We start from the raw sequence: 21,198 nt of genomic DNA, 5'->3' as shown, positions 1-21,198 counted from the left end.
AAAGAAGCAGCCGAAACAATCCGTCCCTTCCATCACGTTCTCCTTGCCTGAAAGACCGCGCGCCAGCGTTTTCACTAAAGTGAACTAGTAGTAGTTCAGTAGTTTTGACAACAGTGTTTACTGCGTCCGCTGTCGCATACTCTCTTTTCACATGTCGACAAACCGCACCCTCTGTTGTGTGTAAAAAAAAAAAAAAAAACGAACAAAAATTGTCGTATTTGAAGATAGCTGAGCCAAGTGGTGGAGCGTTTAGTAAGGTGGCCATGGAGCGGCACCACTGCAGCGGCAGCCGCATATCGCATAGAGCAGTTTCCGATTTGCTGCACAGCGCACATCGTGCGTAGAACATTGATCGGAAGCTAACTATAACAAACATGACTAACAAGTTCCACGCCTCTTGCGTTTCATGCGTGGCATTAACTACCCAGAACTGGTTGGAAGGCTTAGATCGGCACTGTGTGCATTGGATTGCTGCTCTGAACGCTGAACAAAAGCAGATTTGCAACTTGGCGATGCGCCGCGATCACACGTTTTCAAACGAACTCTCGTTGGCGGCTTGCGCTACTCTGTCGCATTCCCGCCATCTTCAAGCAGTAAAAATGCCTTGTGAGCTATTCTACCAGCACGAACTGCCCACGATTTGTGTTTCATTTTCGGCATGGTGAGAAATGCATACAAAGTCCAAAATCGGGAAACGAGCACTTGCCTCTGACATGTCAATGGACGAAATACAGGCCGCCACGGTGCACGCTGTAGTGGTCCCACATTTACAGCACATGCCCCTAAATTACGCATTAAATTCAACTTATGAGTTTAATAACTCAAAGCACAAAAAGTTAAAATAATTATTTAGTGCTACGCTTGCTCAAATACTTTACTGTTTTGTGTATTTATTACGCAACAGCTTTGGTTGCGGCATTACACCCAGCATGCTTTAAAAATTAAGATGGCAATGGCAGCGGCCTATTTTTTTGTCATGTTTGTCATAATTTGGCTACACTGACAATAGTTCGGCTACTTCTGTACACAGTGTAAGTACAAACTACAAACTGAGTAAAATAGATGTAGTAAAAAATTGGTGACATAACTGCTCCAGAAAAAGCTAAAACAACCAGTACAATTAAACACTCCAGAAATAGCAATGCAGAACTCTGTGATATAGGACAATCGCGAAACAGCTAGACTTCCAGGTGCATGTTTCTTTTTTTTTTTTGCTATGCTCATTACCTCGGGGCATAAAGGATATGGTATGATGGATAACCACGTGGGAATATGTTCATTTGTTGCGCTCTTTTGTAATGTGCAGTAGATACGGCCCCTCGAAATTAGAACAAAAACAGCAGAATCTTGGATAAAGCTACACGTGGATGCAGGCATTGCAGAAAAAAAGAAAACTTCTTCACAACGATATCTTGTGATTATCTTTTTACTGCTGTTTGACCATCAAAAATCGCTTGGACGTCGCTAGAATATCCGCAAGTGATGTCGGACATTGTGATTATTTGTGGGCATGATATGGATATCAGTGGTTGTCTGGGCTGTGGTGCTTTGTGTTCCCTGAAACCCCAAAACATACACCTGCCTCAGCCCCTACCATTCATGTATAAAAGATTAGACTCAAACTCTGAAAACTTTCTTCCCTAGCCCACACCAGAAGACTATCGAGCTTTGGTCCGAGTTGCGTGATGGCGGCGTCTGTTGTCGCATTTTTTCTCCTCAGGCGAAAGCGGTCACCATCGCGACCAGCTCGGCGAGTACGCCCATGGCTGGCACTCCCATCCGGACTGTCGCTGTGCTGCCGCCGCCGGGTGTAGCTGGCACTGCTTCTCCGACTGCGGTCAAGTTCATTGACCTCACTCAGGAAGAGGAGGGAGGAAACGCTCAGGGAAAGGTCATCTCGGGTGAGTGACGTCTCAGTACTGTGTTGTGTCCTTAAGTTGATGATAAAAGTGAAAGGCATTGCATTGTACTGTTCTCACTTGTGCAATACTAAATTTAACTTGAATTATTACTCAAGGTCTCTTAATTCGAACCTCCTGTTAGTCCCAATGAATATGCAGGTCCACTGAGCACCATGTTTTGATAAAGGCTCACCTTGTTTCAATTATGCTGAAGTTCTTCCCTTTCAGAACCCAAGGTAGTTAAGAGCTGATGGTACAATCTAACCTCGATGTAATGAAGTCCTACTTGCAGCTGAAATTTTCGTTAAATCTCAAATATTGTTGCGTCGAGGTTGCTATGTTTTAGCTGCCCAAATGAGGTAACAGGTTCGTGAAACACTGCTGGGAACTTGTAAATTGTGAATTCATGAAATAAGCAAGAAATTCTAGCAATAGTAGCACTAACAAGGGCAAAGGATGTTATTTTGTATATCAGGAGCACATAATGAGTGATAATAATCGGGCGCGAAGAGTAAGCGCAGTGCCTAGTACTCAAGCCGGTGTCAGATGTCACTGATATCATCATCAGGCTGTCCCGCAGAACTCTCAGTGACCTGTTCCGACAGTGTTCCTTTATCCTGCTCTCCCCTCATTTCTTCCTCCTAGTTCTCCTATCGTTATTCTCCTTGCCTCCTTTTTTTTTCTACCTCCAGATCTTTTCTTTCAAATAACGGCTAGGGTACATTTTTGTGCCCACCTGGCGCAAATAGGGAAGCCACAGCATTATTATAATCATCATCATGTCATCCAACGTTTGCAAATTGAAACCAGTGTCTAGATCAGCTGATCTAGGGACTTTAACGGGGACGCTATTGTATTATAGTGAACTTTATAGATTACTCTATGTCCGCATTGGCCCACGCTGGTGCTGCTACTTTGAGCACGGCAATCTTTTGTTTAGGCTTCACGTATGCATGCCATATTTACTTGCATAAGACCCCTACTCTCACTTTTGGCACTGAGAACTTGGAAAAAAAAATATGCTAGTCGTTACGCGCCTTTCCGTTTCGCACTGTCGCAGTCCAGTGTATCTCTTGTCAATGCGCCAAGGTGCTGCTAGCGAGAACATCAAGGTGTGTCTCTTGGCATTAGCCCTAGTTATTGGGTGAAAGTGGAGGGGGGGACGAACTTGGCAGAGTGCCAGCGGCCTTTAGAGGAGTGCCTGCAGTGGCTTGCTCGGCTGGTCCCGTTTTGCAAGCTTGGTTTTCAGTATGTTCGCTTTATCATGCAGTGATTGGGGTAGGCGCCATCCGCTACCACAAAATCATTGGAACGTGTGATAGCAGCAAGCCTCTTTTGAAGCGAACGATGCTGAAAGCCGGCGTCATGATCGCAGTTGACTAAGTGATTTCTTTGATGATTGGGATAGAGGACTCATAAAAAAGGAGAAAGAAAGAGTGTAAACTTTTCCCGCGTATTGTACCCTCCCTTCAAACTTGTGTCGATTTTTCTTAGGGGAAAAAAAAAAGTGGGTTCATTATGTGAGTAAATACGGTATTTCTGGTTAGCTCTTTGTCGTTCCGATTGGCCAGTGACATTATGGCATGATGCGTACTAAAACTTCCGCATCGTGTGTTTTGTATACACGCGATGGATGGCGCGGTGCATGCTCCTGTCATCATTTTGTTTTGCTCGCAGATTCCAGATTGCTGGCAAAATTGGTATGCAAAAGGGCAGGTTTCAAATGCATTGTGTCAGGGCTGAAGTTTTAGTTTTCATCCAAGTGTCACTGTGGCTGCTGGTACATGCATGCGATGCGCAAGGACTTCGTTAAATCGAGAGTGCGGCATAAAATTACTTTGTTAAATCGCAAAGAAAATACATTGGTTTTCAATGGGGCAGAGATTGGGAAATAAAAAAAAATTTGTTACATTGAGGTTCGTTATATCGAGGTTCGACGGTATTTACATTTAGGATGTTCTTGGTTTCACACCTTTAACTAGGTGTGACATCATTAACATGTCTCTAAAGATCGAGCTCTGCACTTGGATTATTAGTTAAGGGCAATGTTTAAACAGAGTCCTTCAATACTCCTAATGGTCATGAAACTCTTGCTAAAGTTTGGTTAAGGGTAAAATCTTCCACTAAGGGCGCCACTGCCGATGGAGGGGCTGCGATTGGTGGCGCTATGGTACGGCTGCACCTAAAACTCTTGCTTTCATGGCCCATGCTATTTCGGTGCCTTAAATTCTTTGTAATTTGAACATATACAAGTGAAAGTGGTGGATCCATACCTACTGCATGCATTTGGATGCAGACGAGGATTTGTACTGTCCAGCATACGCCTACAGGGCGCTTTTTAGCACTGTTTTCGCGGTGCCTCGTGGGCAGCGCTAGACACCTATAGTGTCACGCAGGAGCAGCGAGGCTCCACCCAAATGTTTGCTGGTGTCCCGTGCCTCTCTCTATTAGAACATTGCGTCACTTCGACCTTTGTGCGGTTTTTCCTCGCAACGCTGGAGAGAATGAGGAGATTCACACGGAAACATATTGACCAGTTTTGAAAGCCGCTCTGTAAATAAAGCGATGTTTTTCCGGATTGCCTGGTTTTCAGGATGCTTTTTCAGTCCGAAAGATCTGTTGGCGACTGTGTCTATATATATATATATATATATATATATATATATATATATATATATATATATATATATATAATATATGAAATGCTCATTCACGAGAAAGTGTATGAATGAGGGGTTGGAGTAGTATGTGTTTTGCAAGCCGGAATTGGCATCCTGGCAGGGCACTGCTCAAGGTATAATGCGAATCCTTAAGAGAACATCTGGTCTTGCTGCAGTCCAGTAACAGGTCCCTCATGAGAGACATGGGAGTTTTTTTTTTCTATGGCTTTGATCGAAAATGAAATTGGTTACATGAATGATCCTTTAGTTGCTGCGTTGACTGCGAAAAGGGCTTCTATCTGCATAGAAATATGCTTCGGCGTTTTTTTTTCTTTTGGCTTCGTTATTGTTTTCTTTGTTCTTTATCTCATTTTCATTGGTGTTGATGAAGATGAAAATGAATTGTAGTCGCTATTTTGCGCTTGTATCTTTAGTATTTTGTTAGCGCACCTCTACGTCAAGATCACCGTGACCTCACTATGTATTTTGGCCAGTATCCTGTCCCTCTTAGTCTCAGGGACCAGTGTGCACATGAGCAGGTAGTGTTTGACTGTTCGTAAAACGCTTACCGTTTTCTTTTTTTGCTCTGCAGTGTCGGGGGTTTCAGTGGCCAATGCAATACAGAAGATCACAGTCCCAACCTCGGGCATCCCAGTATTAAGCGCTGCACCAACGTCGCTCGTGCAGGTGTGTGGCAGCCGCTGCATCTCTCTCTCTTTCTTTTTCCCCGTTACTCAGGTTGAGTTAGCTGTGCTTTACTGCCTGCATGGTGTTTCTGCTCAAAAATTTTAATTAATTAATTTTTTTTTGGAATTCACGACCTTTGGCAGTAGTGGTTCTGTCACGGTGGCCCGTCGCTTGAGACCACTGCGGTAGACCTTGTACATCTTTTTTGCAGACCCTGTACAGAAGGAATGGCGGTAACTTGTGCCCTTCTGCCGTACAGCATAACATGACCGTGAAACGGTTGTGCATGTTGCTCGTTGTCAGCAGGCGGGCCTCGCGCTCCCCTTTTGCGGACACAGTCCTATTGCTAGGCATATCAAACCAGACTGGAGTCCCGTTGCCTATTTGACCAAGCAGGAATGAATGTGTTGCCCGCAGGTCATTCACATAGCGCAGAAAGGCGCTCCGTTTTTCTTCGTAGGCTTCGGGCAACCGTTGGCATACAGTTGTTCATTGCCTCAGGCTTAGGCCGTTCCTCTTCATGAAATTCATCACCCACTTCTTAGACACTTTAAGGGGGGAGGCTACCTTTGAATACCAACTTTGTTGTTTCTTGAGATAATTGAATGAAATTTTCAGGGTAGACTCATGGCACAGCCATTTGAATAACTGCAAAGTTTCATGGAGCTGCGCACATTGGTACTCAAGTTAGAGAAGCATATCAGAATGGTTCACATGGGTTCCTTGTTCCATGCCTGGTGAACTTGCAAAATGTGTTGGCACTATGAAATTCATTATGAAGGTTCCTGAATAAATACCACAGGGCAAGACAGAGCCCTTTTTTTAAATTTCCCTGCTGAAAAATTTTAGCAGTGCATTGTGGTTAGTGCCACTAATTGGACTTGCATTAGCCTAATTTTGATTGTTTATTATAAATTTCAGACTCAATAATTTGAAAAAATGAGCTTGTCTTGCCCTCGGAAATTTATTCAGGCACACAATAAAAAAAGCCAGGTGGGAATCCGATTAGCGGTTCCAGAAATACTGCGGGAATAAGCAACCATACCATGAAAAAAATTCATTCTGAGAAAATGGCCCTTGAAGTTTAAAACAGCATTTTCAAGTCTAAAGTTTGTTTTTCACTGCAGCATGTTGTGCCTCCACCTCCCCGATTCCCTCAGAAAGTGCATTTTCATGCGAACAGCGGACGACGCTGACGACGCGTTATCGCTTGCGATGACAGACGCGATACGGGAGGCCGAGATCGCCGAGGTTGATATGGTCGGTACAGCAGGCACGCTTCAAACGCCGGCTCCTTACGTTGACGCGAAAGATACGCAGTTGGAAGTGGCAGCGCAGTCGGTCTAGTAGTGATGTAGCAGAAGCAGCACTAATAGAAGCGTCTCTGCGGCCGTTGGCAAAGCTTTTCGCTAACTTCGCGATTCGGACGGCATTCACAGAACGACGACGTATGCAGTGTTTTGAACTTCTTAACGCGCATCGTGGCCGACCGTGCAATAATCCACAAAGTGCACATAACCGTTCAAAACACGCCACCAGAATTCGTAACGAGTGATGATCACCGCGATCTCAAACTGGTGAAACGTGAAGCGATTCAGCGAGCGCACAAAGAACGCCAGCTCAGTAGGCAGCCGGAGCAGACGACGCGCCGGGGAGGGGCCACCGCGTCAGCGCGCGCAGCAGCCAATAGCAGTCGCGCGATCCCCCGCGTTCTCACGGAGCGCGCGCTTTGTCCAATCACAGCTTGAATTCGAGACGCGGGAAGCTCAACAATCCCTGTGAGGCCCCCAATCACAAGCGAGCCACGCTTCTGCAATGCCGCGGACGCCGCCGGCGAAGGCAATATGGAAAAGGGCAAGCATTCACAAACAAAACAAGACCAAGATGGCGGCGCTCAGTTCAGTGGCAGAGAAATGGCGCGCGCGCGAAGTGAGCGTACTTTTGCCGTTCGCTCGCGACTCTGGGGCTGCCGCGCCCAGTTGTATATTTAATTTAAAGCAGTTCCACGATGAATTAGGCGTTTATAATTATAGGAAAGGTAGTTTATAACATATACAGCCGAGATATGTACTTTTTGAAAAGCCGACTTTTTCGCGATTTTTCGACTTTCAAAGCCCGCGTCCCCCCTTAAACTTGGTACGCCGGATGCACATCTCCTCCGTGACAGCGCGTGCCTTTGTTTCAATGTCATTGTAGCAAACACTCAGGCTCTTGCTTCTCTGGTCGTGAACTCAATCTCGAACAGCCTCCTCAACGGCAGGGTATTGTCCGGACTTCGGCTCGCGAAAGGAACGGCGTGTAGCAGCACACGCAAAAAGCTTACTTCTTTGTTTTCTCCAGCCTTTCACGCACTTTTCTGAGACGTTGAACTTCCGCCCTGCTTCGACGGTGTTTTCCGACTCGGCGGACAGGATGACTTGCCGCTTGAAAAGCGCTGTACTGTTGCCGAGGTTGCGGTGGCATCTTGCAAGGCGTCCGTCGAGTGACATGAACCACATACACCGCTGTTAGCTGTCACGTCTGCTAGAGTCCAGGCGGTGTGACGAGAAGAAATGGCGAAAGGCGCACAACGTTGCACAACACGCGAAAAGGCTTCTCGGCTCATGTGACTGGTCACGTGTGGTCGTTTTAGATTGGATTAGATTTGTAGCTGTCCCATTTGTATCAAACATTGCCAGCCCGCCTGCCTTTGGCCGTTCTTTTCGTGGAATGCCCACGGTTTGTCGGTAACAAGCTGCTATCGTAATAAAGCAAATCTTTGGTGCATATCTCAATTAAATTCTAGGTTTTTTTAAAGTAGGTCCACTTATGCATTGTGTCTGACAACTTTTATAAAATTACGAGCGCACGGGGCGTGATATGATCCGCGACTCGGTCGAAATTACTTTTGACTCCGCATACAGTGAAAGCTCATTAATTCGAACCTCGATAATTCGAATTTTCGGATAATTCGAACTACACTACTTGGTCCGGCCAAGCTCCATAGAGACCTGTGTATAAAAATGCCCGTTAATTCGAACGCGAGTCGGTTCGGCTACGGATAATTCGAACTACGCGCCGCCGCGTCTGGGCGGCTTGGCGCACATCACACGGCAAAAAAAAAAAAAAGTAAAGAAACATCTCCGCGATCGGTAGGCATAATTAGAGGCTGCGCACGTCCAAAACGGGGACAGAAGATGGAACCAGGTAAAACTATGGAAGAGTGGGTAAAACTTAAATGGCACCATGACTGGCGTGGCGGCTGGCCGGCAGCGTTGGAGGGAGGGGATGGCGGCCGCGGCAAGGTCAGTGCATGGCCGCGCAGCGGCGGCTGCCTGCTCTCTCTTCTGCGCAACTTTCGTAGCTCGCAACTAAATACTCGTTAATTCCAACCCTGTTAATTTGGAAATAGGAATGAGTACTGTCGGCGCGGTTCCAGCCAACGCCCATAAAAGGCTCTATGATCTGGGACGGGCACTATGGGTTAAACTTTTTTTTTTTTTTTGCGATAGCCATCTATCCTTCCACCCATCAGTCGTCAACGGAAGCACGCCAGTCAGCCGCGATGTAGGCGCCGCCCATCCCAGCATGAGCGGAGCCTACTGAAAAGGAGGCTTGCACAACCGGGCAAGCGCTGGCACTTTGCCAAGCTCGCTTTCCTCCCCCCTGCGGGAGCTAAAGTCAAAAGATAAACACGCCGTTATCACTGCCCAGCATCTTGGCGCACTGCCAAGAAATGTGTTGTGGACCGTGACGGCTCCGGAGGGACCACACGCTAACGACTGACGCATTTATTATTATTATTTTTTTTTTTCAGATTCATAGGCACGAACAGGGCTGGGTTGGTTCATTATGCAAGCGAGTTGGAGCGAGTTCGTTATGCGACTAAATAGGGTACATTTACCGTAATACAAATGGTTTTGGTCAGTTTTTTCGAGGCCATTCGAACATCGGATAATTCGAACTTTTTTCCCGGTCCCGTGAAGTTCGAATTAACGAGCTTTTACTGTATAAGCCGACTTAAAGACTCTGCATATACGTCGACCCCAATTATAAGTCGACCTCCCAACTTTTGGAAGGACATCTAAAAAAGAAAGGTCGACCTTTACGCGGCAATATATGGTATTTCACATTGGAAGAGCATTACGACTTCCTCGTGAATGTTTCACGTTGAAAACAAGTTTGTCTTCTTGCTTTGACGCAGATGCCACCGTCATCGAGTCAAGGCCCCACGCGGGTGAACATCTCAGGCACTTCAGTGGTGCTGACACCTGTGACGGGGACAATGTCGCAGGCGGGGGGTGCGGTTCGTCTCAACTCGCCCCTGGGGGCCCCGCGGCTCACCTACCTGGTGCCCAGCCTGCCTCCTGGGATGGTGGTCACCCCGAGGGAAGTGGGCCCAGCGCGCCTGCCGCCCGGCGCATCGCCCCAGCCCATGCAGACTATCCTGCTGCGTATGGCCTCACCTCAGGGCGGATTTGCCAGTGAGTGTTGCGCGCCGAAGGGATTGCCCAGTTTGCCGTCAACTTTCTCTGCTGTCTTCTCTTGGGCATATCTAGAGACAGGGGTGGAAGTGCACCTCCATTTGCTCCGTTCTGCTTTCCCTGCCCCCGTCCTGCTCCGCAACACAATTTTGCTCCAAAACTGCTCCAAATCGGCTGCCATTGTATTTTACTACCAAATTTAAGCGTCTGTACATGTTTTGGCCTTTCTCCTGTCTCATCAGACGTGTGCATAGTCTGCAAAGCATTGATTGTTGAATGAAAAGGAATGAAATTAAGGTTTTAATTTTTTTCATGTCGAGAATAGAAAATTGGAATTGTGAAAAGTGTTTGACCCTAGACAAAATCCTGCAAAACATAATTTCAATGCTCTAAAGATCTCCAATTCATTGCTCCCAAGCTACTTCAAAGCATCTTTCTTACTCTTCCTCGAGCTGCACCGAAATGCTCGATCCTGCTTCCACCCTTGCAGTGCAAACTCTTCTTTAAGGGTAACACGGGTCTTTCGCACCAAATAGTGGCCAAAAAAATCTATTTTCTGATAATGCCATTTTTGGAATCTGTGGCTATTAATATTTAAGTTCAGCAGTTCTCTTTTTCCAAAAGTCAGTACTTTCAGCATAATACTTAATTTAGATTGTTGCATGAGCGAGATTTTGCGCTGTAGCAGACAGAAAAACGGCATATTTTTCATTGCACGGAACCGCTGTTCTACCGTACCGATCTCAGCCATGTTGGGCTCGTTGGATAGAGCGTGCTCTGGGCTTCAATTTCCCGCCGCTGCTGCTCGCCTTCCCTCACTCACCACTGAGAAAAACAACCGCAAGAAATAAAAAAAGGTCTGATTAGCTGCCGAGCGCACGTGACTGCAATCAAGGCATCCGATTGACAGATTCTGCCACGCGTCGTCTGCTTGGCCCGGCGACAGCCGAGCCAGGGATGCCATTTTGTTGGAAGGTGTGATCGTTGCGAAACCATGCCTCTCAAAAAATTTTGCTCATGCAACAAATTTGGCAAAAAGAAAAAGTGCGCGGTGACAACTTCCGAAAGCGTCCAGTGTCACCCGAAAGCTCCGAGGATGTGCAGAAGCCAGCAGCGAGTGAAGACGTCCCCGCAGTTGAAGTAGGCCTACCGAGTACGACGGCATTGGCGCCGAGCGAACGCGTCCGCTGAAACACAACGATGCTGCAGCCTTGGGATATGGTTGAAAACCAGAAGAAAGCTGAAGAAATGGTACAGGAACTGGAGATAACCGCAGCGACCAAGAGAAAAGTGGGCCTCATCGACAGCTGTGGCGCCCGTCCCACTGACGGTACATACCGTTGCTGTACTGACGAGAGTACCATCAGTATTATGAATTTGAAGTCCCTCAATGAAGTGTTGGGTACCACAAAGTGCGAAGTGTGTGGTGCGGATGTGCATGTTTCAAGAGGTGATCGTGATTACGGTCTAGCGGTGAAATTGTCTTTGGTGTGCACAAACTGCGGAGACCATTCGTCAGGATGGAGTTCACCGCGCATGCAAGGCAGCCAAAAGATAAATTCGTTTGCTGTGAACATTCTTGCTGCACGAGCTATGCAAACTACGGGGAATAGGCAAATCGCACTGAATGATGTGCTTGCGGCTATGAGCATTTCACGTCTTGGCCTGCACACAGAAACATGGCAGAGCTATCTAAAACACAAGCTGACGCCCTCCGCGACATGTGCAGCCAAAGCAGTCATGAAGGACGGCGAAAGTTCTGTTTGGCAGCTGCACAAGCTGAACTTAGACAATCCCAGAAATATTTTAGTGCCATTTGATGGTTAATTGATGACTATGGTTCTTTCATCGTCCCACATTGGTGTCGTTGCATTAAGGGGAGATGCTCCTCGAAGATACTTTTTTCTTAATATTCAACCTATGATTATGAAACTTATATCATTGATAAGGATTTTAATGCAGATTCCAAATATGGTCTTAGTTTTTATGTAGCATGCATAGTTTTTGTGTAATAGAGTCTTCAAAAGTAAAATATAGGGCTTTTTGTGCACACTTTTTTGAGGATTAAATTTATGTTTAAAGTAGCTTGCAATAGCTCATTTTGCATCTTAGGTTCAGTAGTATGAGCAAAACTACTTGAAATTTGATTACAATATCCTGTATTTGCAAAAAAATTCACTAACATCAAAAATGTACATTCTGGGTGCTGCTAGTCAACATTTTGAATTTTTGCCAAAAAATGTAGAAGAGATATTGACAATCCAGATAGATATGCCCATTCTGCATACTTTGAAGAAGCTGTGTGCAAAATTTTATCCAAATCTGAGAATTCTACGCACTTGAAAGTTTGTGCACAAAATGTAAAAAATGCTGAAAATTAGAATTGGAGAAAAACGCATCTGAAAGTTTGAAACATCTGCATTCTTGAAAAACATGACACAAGCACATGAAATTTATTCACAAAATACAAAAATAAAAAATACAAAAATACGAAACTGCAGGAGATGCTGTCGGAGAGAAGAAGGCTTACTCTTCCTCTCCAAGCAGACGGCAATGGCGGGCGCTCCCGCGTTCTCGAGAGGCAGACGCGCGAAAGTTGACGATGTGCGCGAACAATTGCAGTTTCTCGAGTCACCTTGGCTCAATAAAATGGATTTTTGTTAACTTCGCGTTCGAATTTTTCCTTGATTTTTGGGGGGATTGTAGCTGAATGCCCAAAGATAATTTTGCAGTAAAAAACCGAAAATTGAAAAATGTCGCGAAAAACTCGCTTTTTCGACGTGCATCTCCCCTTAATTGAACTTTTTACTGGGCCTGTATTGGACTATGCTGTTTTGAGCAACTTCTGTGCCGGGTGCGAGCGAGGGCCGAAAAACGACGACCCGTCCTATAAGGAGTGGAAAGACAGCCACGTGTGCCAAGAAAAAAAAACACGGACAAAAAATCCGGTCAAATGGAAGTCCAAGCTGGGCTTAACTTATTCTGTTTTAAAGGTCATGGTAAAAACACAGCCTTAGGTATACTACTGTGCTTTCTGATGGCGATGGCCGCACATTTCTTGCATTGGACGACTTTGCTCTATACGGCTTTATCAAAACACAAAAAGAGGGCTGCATAAATCACGTGCAGAAGCGTATGGGTACGGCACAGCGCAATACGTTAATATGGACAGTCATGAAAACCAAATCGTTACACTGCTTCAAAGATACTTTTTCTTGTAGATCTTGTTGACAGGCACCACATGAACATAGTGCCAATGACTGATTGATTGCCCTCTTCACTTGTGGCTTCATATTTTACACTGCGAAGTTTGCGCAGTTGATGCACGTCACGATTTTTTGTATTGCATGAATTCACTTGAACAAAACTGACAGCAGATTGCACCTTGTAGAAACATGAATTCAGCAACTTTCAGCTGACTGAAGACTGAATGCTGATACATAGCAGGGGTTCGTGGAAGATGAAAAGTAGAAGTCAAGTAATGCATTAATGAAATGACATCGAGAACAATATGCAACTGCATCACAATACTTCGCATTTGAAGCATAACGGTGACTAGAATAATGTTTTGTGGCTCCTAATGCCAGCTTTGCTGGCCTACATTATGCTCTAAAGCAGACCTTATTCTTAGAGTTTTTTTTGTTTGTGTTTTTTTAGAAAAAATCCTGATTCGTTATTACAGATGACTTGCTTTATGGACAGTTTCTTGCGGAAGCCGAAGTGTCCATATTAACGAGGCACGGCTGTATATCTTTTTGAAATTTTGAATAAATTATACCTAGTTTGTTTTTTCTCCTTTTCTCAAACTGCAAATTTTGGTCACCTGGCTGTTTTAGTTCATCGATATCTCTGCATCTAGAAGAGTTAGAAACATACTTTGTTTTGCTACAGGAAGCTGAAAGTGTGATGAGTGCAAAGATCAAAGTAGTATTCTTCAATTAACCTTCAAAAAGTTTTTGTGTTTCAAAGTTGATTGAAGCATAATGGTCTCAACTGGAGTGATGATATTCCAAGCGCTGTAAAATTGCTAATAGAGGTAAAGTAAAAAAACTGCTTCAATCATTGCACACTTTCATCATTCTACTATGCGGCTGTGCATTAAAAATGAATTATTACCCTGCCAATATTTTCTAACGGAGGTATTAGTTAGTGATTGATTAATATTGACTATATGTAGACCTAGCTGACATAGAAGGAAAAATGTTGCATATTTAAAATCGGCTTGAAGAACTGACCATATTCATGCAATTTCATCAAGATTGACTTAAAGATGAGGAAAATAGCTCTAGGAAAATAATGAAATTCAGTGCCGTGCACATTTCAATTTTGTAACCATGTTCCTTGGCACCATCCTTTTTCTCCCATGTTCATATTGATCACTTTAGTGAACGAAAGCGGCAGTTTTTGTTGCACATTTCCATCTTGAGAACTGCCCTTCATAACTGTGCGACTAGAAGTGATGAACTGGATTGGCTAACTAGATAGGCTTCTAGCCAGCTGAAGCCATGGCTGGCTTTGCAACTGGCTTTGCACGTTTAGCTAGCTCCACAGCCGTAGCCACAGCCATAGTTTCAACCCTACAGCCACCAAAAAAGCGTATTCGCATGATAGTTAATCATGCAATGTGATTTGCATTCATGCAGCTATGCCAGGCAGTGCCATCATGGGGAACCTTGTGCCGGCGTCGGGTGGTCCCACACCTGGTGGTCCACAGACAATGATGGTGGCAACAACTCCGTCCGGATCTCAGGTAACCGTGTGTCCCTGTTACGTTGACGGAAACTGATAGCAACATGTGGCACAGTAGACGGGCTTCAAGGATGCCTCTCTTCTGCGTATCCGGTTACTGCTGTTTGCTTCGCCGATTAAAACAATGCGTGCAGGGACTGCATTTGCACACCTCTGTCATCAGATTCATCAGTTAGAGTTGACGACTGATTATTCAGACATGCTTGATTATTAGGACTTTTTTCCGGCCCCAGGACATACCTTATAAAGTCAATGTATTACGCGGCTCAAAATTTCGGACACTCTAGGGAGGGCTATTCGATTTTTCGGACATTCAAAGCGTCAGCTGGGCAAACTGCCATACATTTTGAGTGGTGTCGCCGCAATCTTGTTTGTTTACTTTTTCCTTTGTTAGCCTAGAAACCGGTGCTGGCCCAGCGTACCGCTCCTCAGTTAAGGGGGGACACTATTAAAGCCATTTTCTTTAATTTTTGAACTAAAGTGATGAAACTTGGCACACGTGTGCAGTTCCTGGTGCTGATTCCAAAAATATTAGTTTTTCTCTGAACCAATTAGGCGTTGAGATAATTAAGAACAATGGTGCACTTGCTGTGAAAACAATAGGAAAAAACCACTTCACAAAAACTTCTTATTAGCATATAGCTATATACCAGAATGAATAAGGAACACAATGTTGCAAGCAGATTTTTGATTTAATGATTATTTTTCATTTTATTGCACATTGAAGTTTAGTAGTCGTAACATGGAAACACAGTGGTCACAAAAAGTGCCATTTTAAAAAATTTTAAAGCAATAATTAAGAAATCTGCTTGCAACATTGTGTGCTCCACATATTTGGCTTAATGCTGAAACAAAAATCATTGCTGTATCTGCAATGGGTGTTGAGATATCGCATTCACCAACTTGACAGGAGACCAAAATTCACATCTTGAGAAAATGAGAAAAACAAACGGAAGTCATTTTTAATCACTAAAAGTAAAAAATATGTACATGTCAACTACCAGACATTGTTAATATGCCCCAGGGGCATAGTCATTTTGAGCACTACCACCTTTGTGGCGCTTTTTCAGAGCACGCTGCAAATTTTCTGCCGATGCACGCTTGCTTGTAGATGCAACGGACCGAAGCTTGTCCTTTTCTACCATACGCCGCACACTTCTCTGGCCAGGATTCAAACACAGCTCGTTCAAAATTCCTACCGAGGTCCTTTGGTACCCTATATTAAACTTCAAGACTGCTTCTGAAACTGCGGCCTCAACACTGAAGAGGGATGCGTGCCTTTCTTTTGGTGCCAGTGCCCATATGAGAGAGTGCAGGCTCTCATTATTTTGGGTTTTTCCCCTTGCACATCGCCCAAGGAGCTTCTTGTCAGAGAGGCGCTCATAAATTGGTCGCAATGCCTTGCATACATGACAACGTTCAGTTCATCGTACAGCTTCCGGACTGACTCCGCGCATTCAACGGTCACTTTCTCGGCTGCACGCGTCGCGGCAGGCGTCAGCTTTTCTTTTACGTAGCTCTGCCACGTTTTCGTGTGCAGTCCACGATGGGAAATATTCATCGCGGCAAAGATGTCGTTGAATGCAGTCCTCCGGTTGCCGGTACTTTGCATCGCGCGCGCAGCCAGAATGATCACAGCGAAAGGATTTACACTTTGCTTTCCGTCCACACGCGGCGAACTCCATGCTGATGCCTTGTCGCCGCAGTTGACACATGTCAAGAAAAGCTTGACAGCGAGGCCGTATTCGCGATCACCTCGGCCGATTTTAACATTCCCTCCACACGTTTTACACTTTGCACCGTCAAGAAGGCTGTTGATCGACTCGATGCAAATCACGGCGAAGCTCGTCTCTCATCAAGCGGGCAGATCGCGGCATCGCTGGCGGCAAAGTCTGTCTTACGTTTCGTTGCTGGCGTTGAATCCAACTCCCGCAGTTTGGCGTCGGCTTTTCTCTTTTCACTTGCCAGATCGGAAGGCGTCAGAAGCGTTGTATTGTGACGAACGCGGCTGACGACGTCTGAAGTGTGCTCGCTTGACGGACCCGCTAAGCCTAGCTGATCCGTAGGTTCGTCGACACGGTCACTGGACGCAGGAATCTGCTCGTTTTCGGCGTCTCGCAACACCAAAGCACCTTTCTTAGCATTGCCGATCGACGACTTTTTCCTTTTTTTGCCGTATTTATGACGCATCGCAAACTTTCTCGTTGGCGGCATTCGAGGCTGACAGCACTAGGCAAGATGGCGTCTAAGGGCACGGCTCCGACTGCCCTGACGCGCGCAGCAGACGACGCGAGACGCGAACGGCCAATCACAGGGTCCCTTTTTGTCACATGCACCGAAGCAACGAATAGGAACGTGTGCTGTGGCTTTTTTTCTTTTCTTTGTTTGTATCGAACCAATGAGCGAAACGACGCGCAGGAGCGCGAAATTTGAAGGCGAAAAGCCACTCTTTCGAAAGAGACCAAGATCGCCGTGAGCGCGGCCGTGGAACGGAAGCTATACTTTTTTGAAAATGCGCTATTTTAGTGAAAACATCAGCTTGAAATGAGCCAGCCGACTTGTTATAAATTGATATTACGCCTCAAATATTGACACGAGAGGTGAGAAACTTGGTGGAATCAGAGAATAATAGTTGTAGATTCTAATACTTCAATTTTCTAAAAATTGATTTTTGGGCGATTTTTCCGCCTTCAAGACCCGTGTCCCCCCTTAAACTGATGCTGGATTGAGGCTATATTACTTGCCTAGCAGCTTCCGTTTCCGGAACAACGTCGCTGCTTGCTGCCGGAGTGCTTTTTCTTTCTTTTAGCTTGATCGGTTCGACTGCCTGTTCCTCTGTGTTTACCGTGCATTTCACGTGCGTTGCCGAGCATAGTGAGTAGTTCTAGCCGTGGTCGTGCTGATGCGAGAACTACATTCTTTCGCTAAGCTAGCATTTAATTGAATTGACTTCAGTTCTTCAAGACGCTGTTTCCGGATTTTATAAGGAGCTTAGCTTATTTTTTTTGTGTGTGTGTGCAACGCGGCAGCGAGAAGGCACTCAACGGGGTCGGTGTTGTGATCCAGTGGTTCATAGGAGAAGCAATCATCAATGTTGTCGTCAGCCTCAAAGGCACCGATTAAGTGAGGCAAGTACCTCACCATGTCGATGGCGAAGAAAGCGGCTATTATGAAGCTCGTGGAAGGTGGCCGATCACAGGCAGATGTCGCGAAAGAGTTCCAAATTTCATGACAAACTATTTCCGACTACATAAAGAACAAGCAGAAGATTTTTGAGACTGCAGAGAAGTCGACTGGGTGTCATCAAAAGAATGTAAGCAAAGGCACTTACCCAAAGCTCGAGGAGGCCCTCCTCGTATGGCTCAAGGAGGTTCCTGTCTCCAGTGGCCTCCTCAAACAAAAAGCTGAAACGATGGCGCTTCAGATGAACATTGAAGGTTTTCAGCTCAGCGACGGCTGGCTACGAAATATCAAGAAGCATTTTGACCTCAGTTTTAAAAAACTGTGTGGTGAAAGTGCAGCTGATAATCTCAATTATTCTCGTATTCTCATATCTTTATATCTCCCCATATCTTGATATCCTATGCTGTCGATTGTTAAGTAGCGCTGTCGAAGAAGTAAATCAATCCACTCTCGGAAAAATAAACGTTATGATCTGAGTGTTGTCGCGGACTACCACTCTGAGAAGCTGCAGTCGCTCTTACTCGCCTAACGACACGTTCAACTGCAACGAGACTGGACTTTTTTTTAAGCTTATGCCGGAGAAAACTGTTGCCTTTGCTGGTGACCTCTGCCATGGTGGGAAACATAGTAAGGAGCGGATTACAGTTTTGATCGGTACCAACGTGTCAGGGACAGAAAAACTGCCGATGCTCGTTATCGGCAAGTCGAAAGCCCCAAGGTGCTTCAAGGTGCCTGTCTTGTATGAGGCTAACAAGAAGGCGCAGCAGATTTTTGAAAGCTATGTGAGAAAACTGGATCGTAAGTTTGACCAAGAAGGCCGCCGAGTTTGTTGTTTGTTGACAACTGTGCTGCACACAGGCACATTCACAACTTGAAGGCTGTGCGCGTCAAGTTTTTCCCACCGAACACAAGTGTCCTGCAGCTGATGGACCAAGGTGTGATCCGAGACGTCAAGGTCAACATCGGTCACGCTTGCGTTCGCGTGTGGTGGTGCACCTCGACAGTGGGAAAACCTACTCTGTCGATTTTCTTGGAGCACTTACTACGCTCGCCAATGCATGGAAGTCGGTGGCACCCACAATGCTGCGCAATTGCTTCTGCCACGCGGGATTTGTGCTGAATGACAAGTTGGCTGCCTTGGACGAGGAGAGCGTCGTTGAGCAGCTGTCGGGCAATGAGCAGCACATTGACGACCTTCACACTGCAGGTGTCGAAATTTCATCGACTGTCTTGTTTTCAGAGTTCAAAGACATGGACCACGAGTTGGAACTGTGCGCTGGGTTCACAGATGTAGAAATTATTCGCCAAGGGCTTGCGAAGAGCGATGACGACGACTACGATTCACCTGCAGCAGCGCAGCTTACGCAAGCTGAGCTGACGCAACCGGTTGCAACCCTTTTGTCAGCTTACGGCGACACTATGACTCGCCACAATTCAGGCGGACCTGTTGGCATGGAAACGAAATGTGGTGCAGAAAAGCACGACTTTTTCCGGCCTCTGTACCCTGTACCCTGAGAGTATGTTAAATAAATAAATAGGCAATAAATTGAGCTTTATTGGTGCTCATCTGTTTTTTCGGACATTTTCGCAGTCCGTTGAGAGTCCGAAAAATCGATTGTCGACTGTATCCTTTCCCTTGCACACGGCACACTAGGAGTTCCTTCGTTCCTCTGTTGGGCACTTCCATTAGGACGTGACTGATTAGGGTTAGGACTAAACAGCAGGAGTAAAGCTCCTTTGCACTTCGGCAGCAGCATGGGGGCTCGCGGAACACACAAAAGAATCCCGGGAAACTCAGTTTGAGACCCACTAATTTAGAGCATTGAAACGTTGGTACAATACACCGTGCGTGTGCCGATGGCTGTGCTGCCTTTCGGGAACGCTGCCTGTTGTAATTGCAAATTGATGTTTCCATAGTCCTTTGGTGGTGTGAAGGAACACATTTGTGCCTCGTTGACAAGTTCAAAACTGGTAATTCGACGTAAAAGGGGAGCAGAAATTGAAAGTATATCCGATGCCACATATGCCTATTATACTTGGTGTAGCAACAATGTGAGAAATAAAAGCCCCAACTTAAAGCCCTGGCTGCATAGCCACAAAAAGGTGTCTCCTACGATTGCCAGGTTCAACAACTGAAAAGCAGGCAGTTTTGTCTAATTTTCGATTCCAAAAATGCAAAGCTATACACCTCCACGTTAAACCAGGGCCGCAAAAGTATGAGTGTTATGTCTTAGGATGATGTGGTTGTTGCTTGTTGAGGATGAAAGTAGCATGCCTAGTGTGAAGCAGAATGTAAGATGTGTGGCCGCTTAAGACATGGCCGTTTGGATAAGGAGTCGTTCGGATGTGTATGGACAGGTGCTTTATCTGGTAGTGAACAGAGTCTCTGGGGCCTTCTGTTCTTCCTGCCAAGAAAGTGTCTTTTTTATTGTTTTCACCGTGTCTCTGCTTTTGCCTTCCCTTTGCAAGGTTCGCATGGTTCGAGCTTCGCATCCCATGGCGCTGCCGAGGGGTGGGACTACCCTAACCCTGCCCCCAGGAACGACATTGGTGCGCGGCTCATTGGGGTCCACCGTGCGGCCGGGCACTGAGCAGGTGTCAATTGTGCGACAGCCCACCACGGGAACCACCGTGGCCTCCTCGCCCTCCATCCAGATGCCAACGGTCCGAGTGCACGTTCCTAAGCCACCGACGCTTCAGGTGCCCCCGAAGCCACCAGCACTGCAGGTTCCTTCTAAGCCTCCTGCGCTGCAGGCGTCCCCCAAGCCAATCCTGCAGGTTTCGAGCAGTGCACCTGCACCTGCACCTGCCACACCTGCCATAAAGCCATCGCCAGCCAAGCCGCCGGAGCTGACTGTCTCGCTTATCAAGGTGAGTGTCCGCGATCTCTTCTGGTTGAAGTTGTGCTGTTTGCTTAGCCCTTTGAAACGATAGCTTCGCTACAAGCCAGGCTCGCTGTGCTTCACAATGACCTTCAAGGTTTAGCCAAAGTCAGCCCTTAAGTTACACTACGGAGGGACCAGGAAAAGGTCACAGGTCAGAGGTCACATGCCCTGCCACTGACCGTGACTTGCCGTGGAGGCGCTGTAGCTGTGATGCCACGCCGCTAGCCATATGCGAAACGGGGGAGTGGAGCCAAGCATTGGAGCCAACTGCGGCTGTTGCACAAAGGAGTCACGTGATCACCGTGAAGACGCTTTAGGCCGTCACGCCACACCCCCAGCCATGTTTGAAAGGGGGACCGATGAAAAGGGGTATGACTTTGCTTTGCCATACAAGTGTCTTCATTGTAATAACAAATAGTTAAACATACTAGATAAACCGCGAAATAAAATAGCTGTGGTTTAGGTTCGGTTAAGGGGGGACGCGACCTTTGAAAACCGAAAAATCGCGAAAAAATCGATTTTTTGAAGATTATAAATTCCCGTAGTATGTCTTATAAACTACCATTTCTGTAATTATCAATGTCCAACTCGGCGTAGAAATACTCGAAATTAATTATTTAACATGCGGCGGCAGCCGCGGAGCAGCGAGCAAGCGGCGAAAATTCCCAAA

At 46.1% G+C, this 21,198-nt stretch overlaps 1 protein-coding gene across 6 annotated transcripts in view; it reads left to right on the top strand.

The window, feature by feature from the left end:
• LOC146189964 (uncharacterized) overlaps positions 1-21,198 on the top strand; it is a 76,144-nt gene that overhangs the window by 34,751 nt on the left and 20,195 nt on the right. For all 6 annotated transcript variants that reach the window (XM_084604686.1, XM_084604684.1, XM_084604685.1 and 3 more), the window contains 5 exons: positions 1,721-1,901; positions 5,154-5,248; positions 9,432-9,711; positions 14,355-14,461; positions 20,113-20,514. In XM_084604686.1, coding sequence (XP_084460812.1) covers positions 1,721-1,901; positions 5,154-5,248; positions 9,432-9,711; positions 14,355-14,461; positions 20,113-20,514 — 1,065 coding nt within the window. The remainder of the gene's footprint in view (positions 1-1,720; positions 1,902-5,153; positions 5,249-9,431; positions 9,712-14,354; positions 14,462-20,112; positions 20,515-21,198) is intronic.

The sequence above is a fragment of the Amblyomma maculatum genome, chromosome 5, assembly GCF_055883805.1.
Source record: "Amblyomma maculatum isolate TAMU_Amacu chromosome 5, ASM5588380v1, whole genome shotgun sequence".
NCBI lineage: Eukaryota > Metazoa > Arthropoda > Arachnida > Ixodida > Ixodidae > Amblyomma > Amblyomma maculatum.
This window is presented reverse-complemented; position numbering and strand designations above follow the sequence as displayed.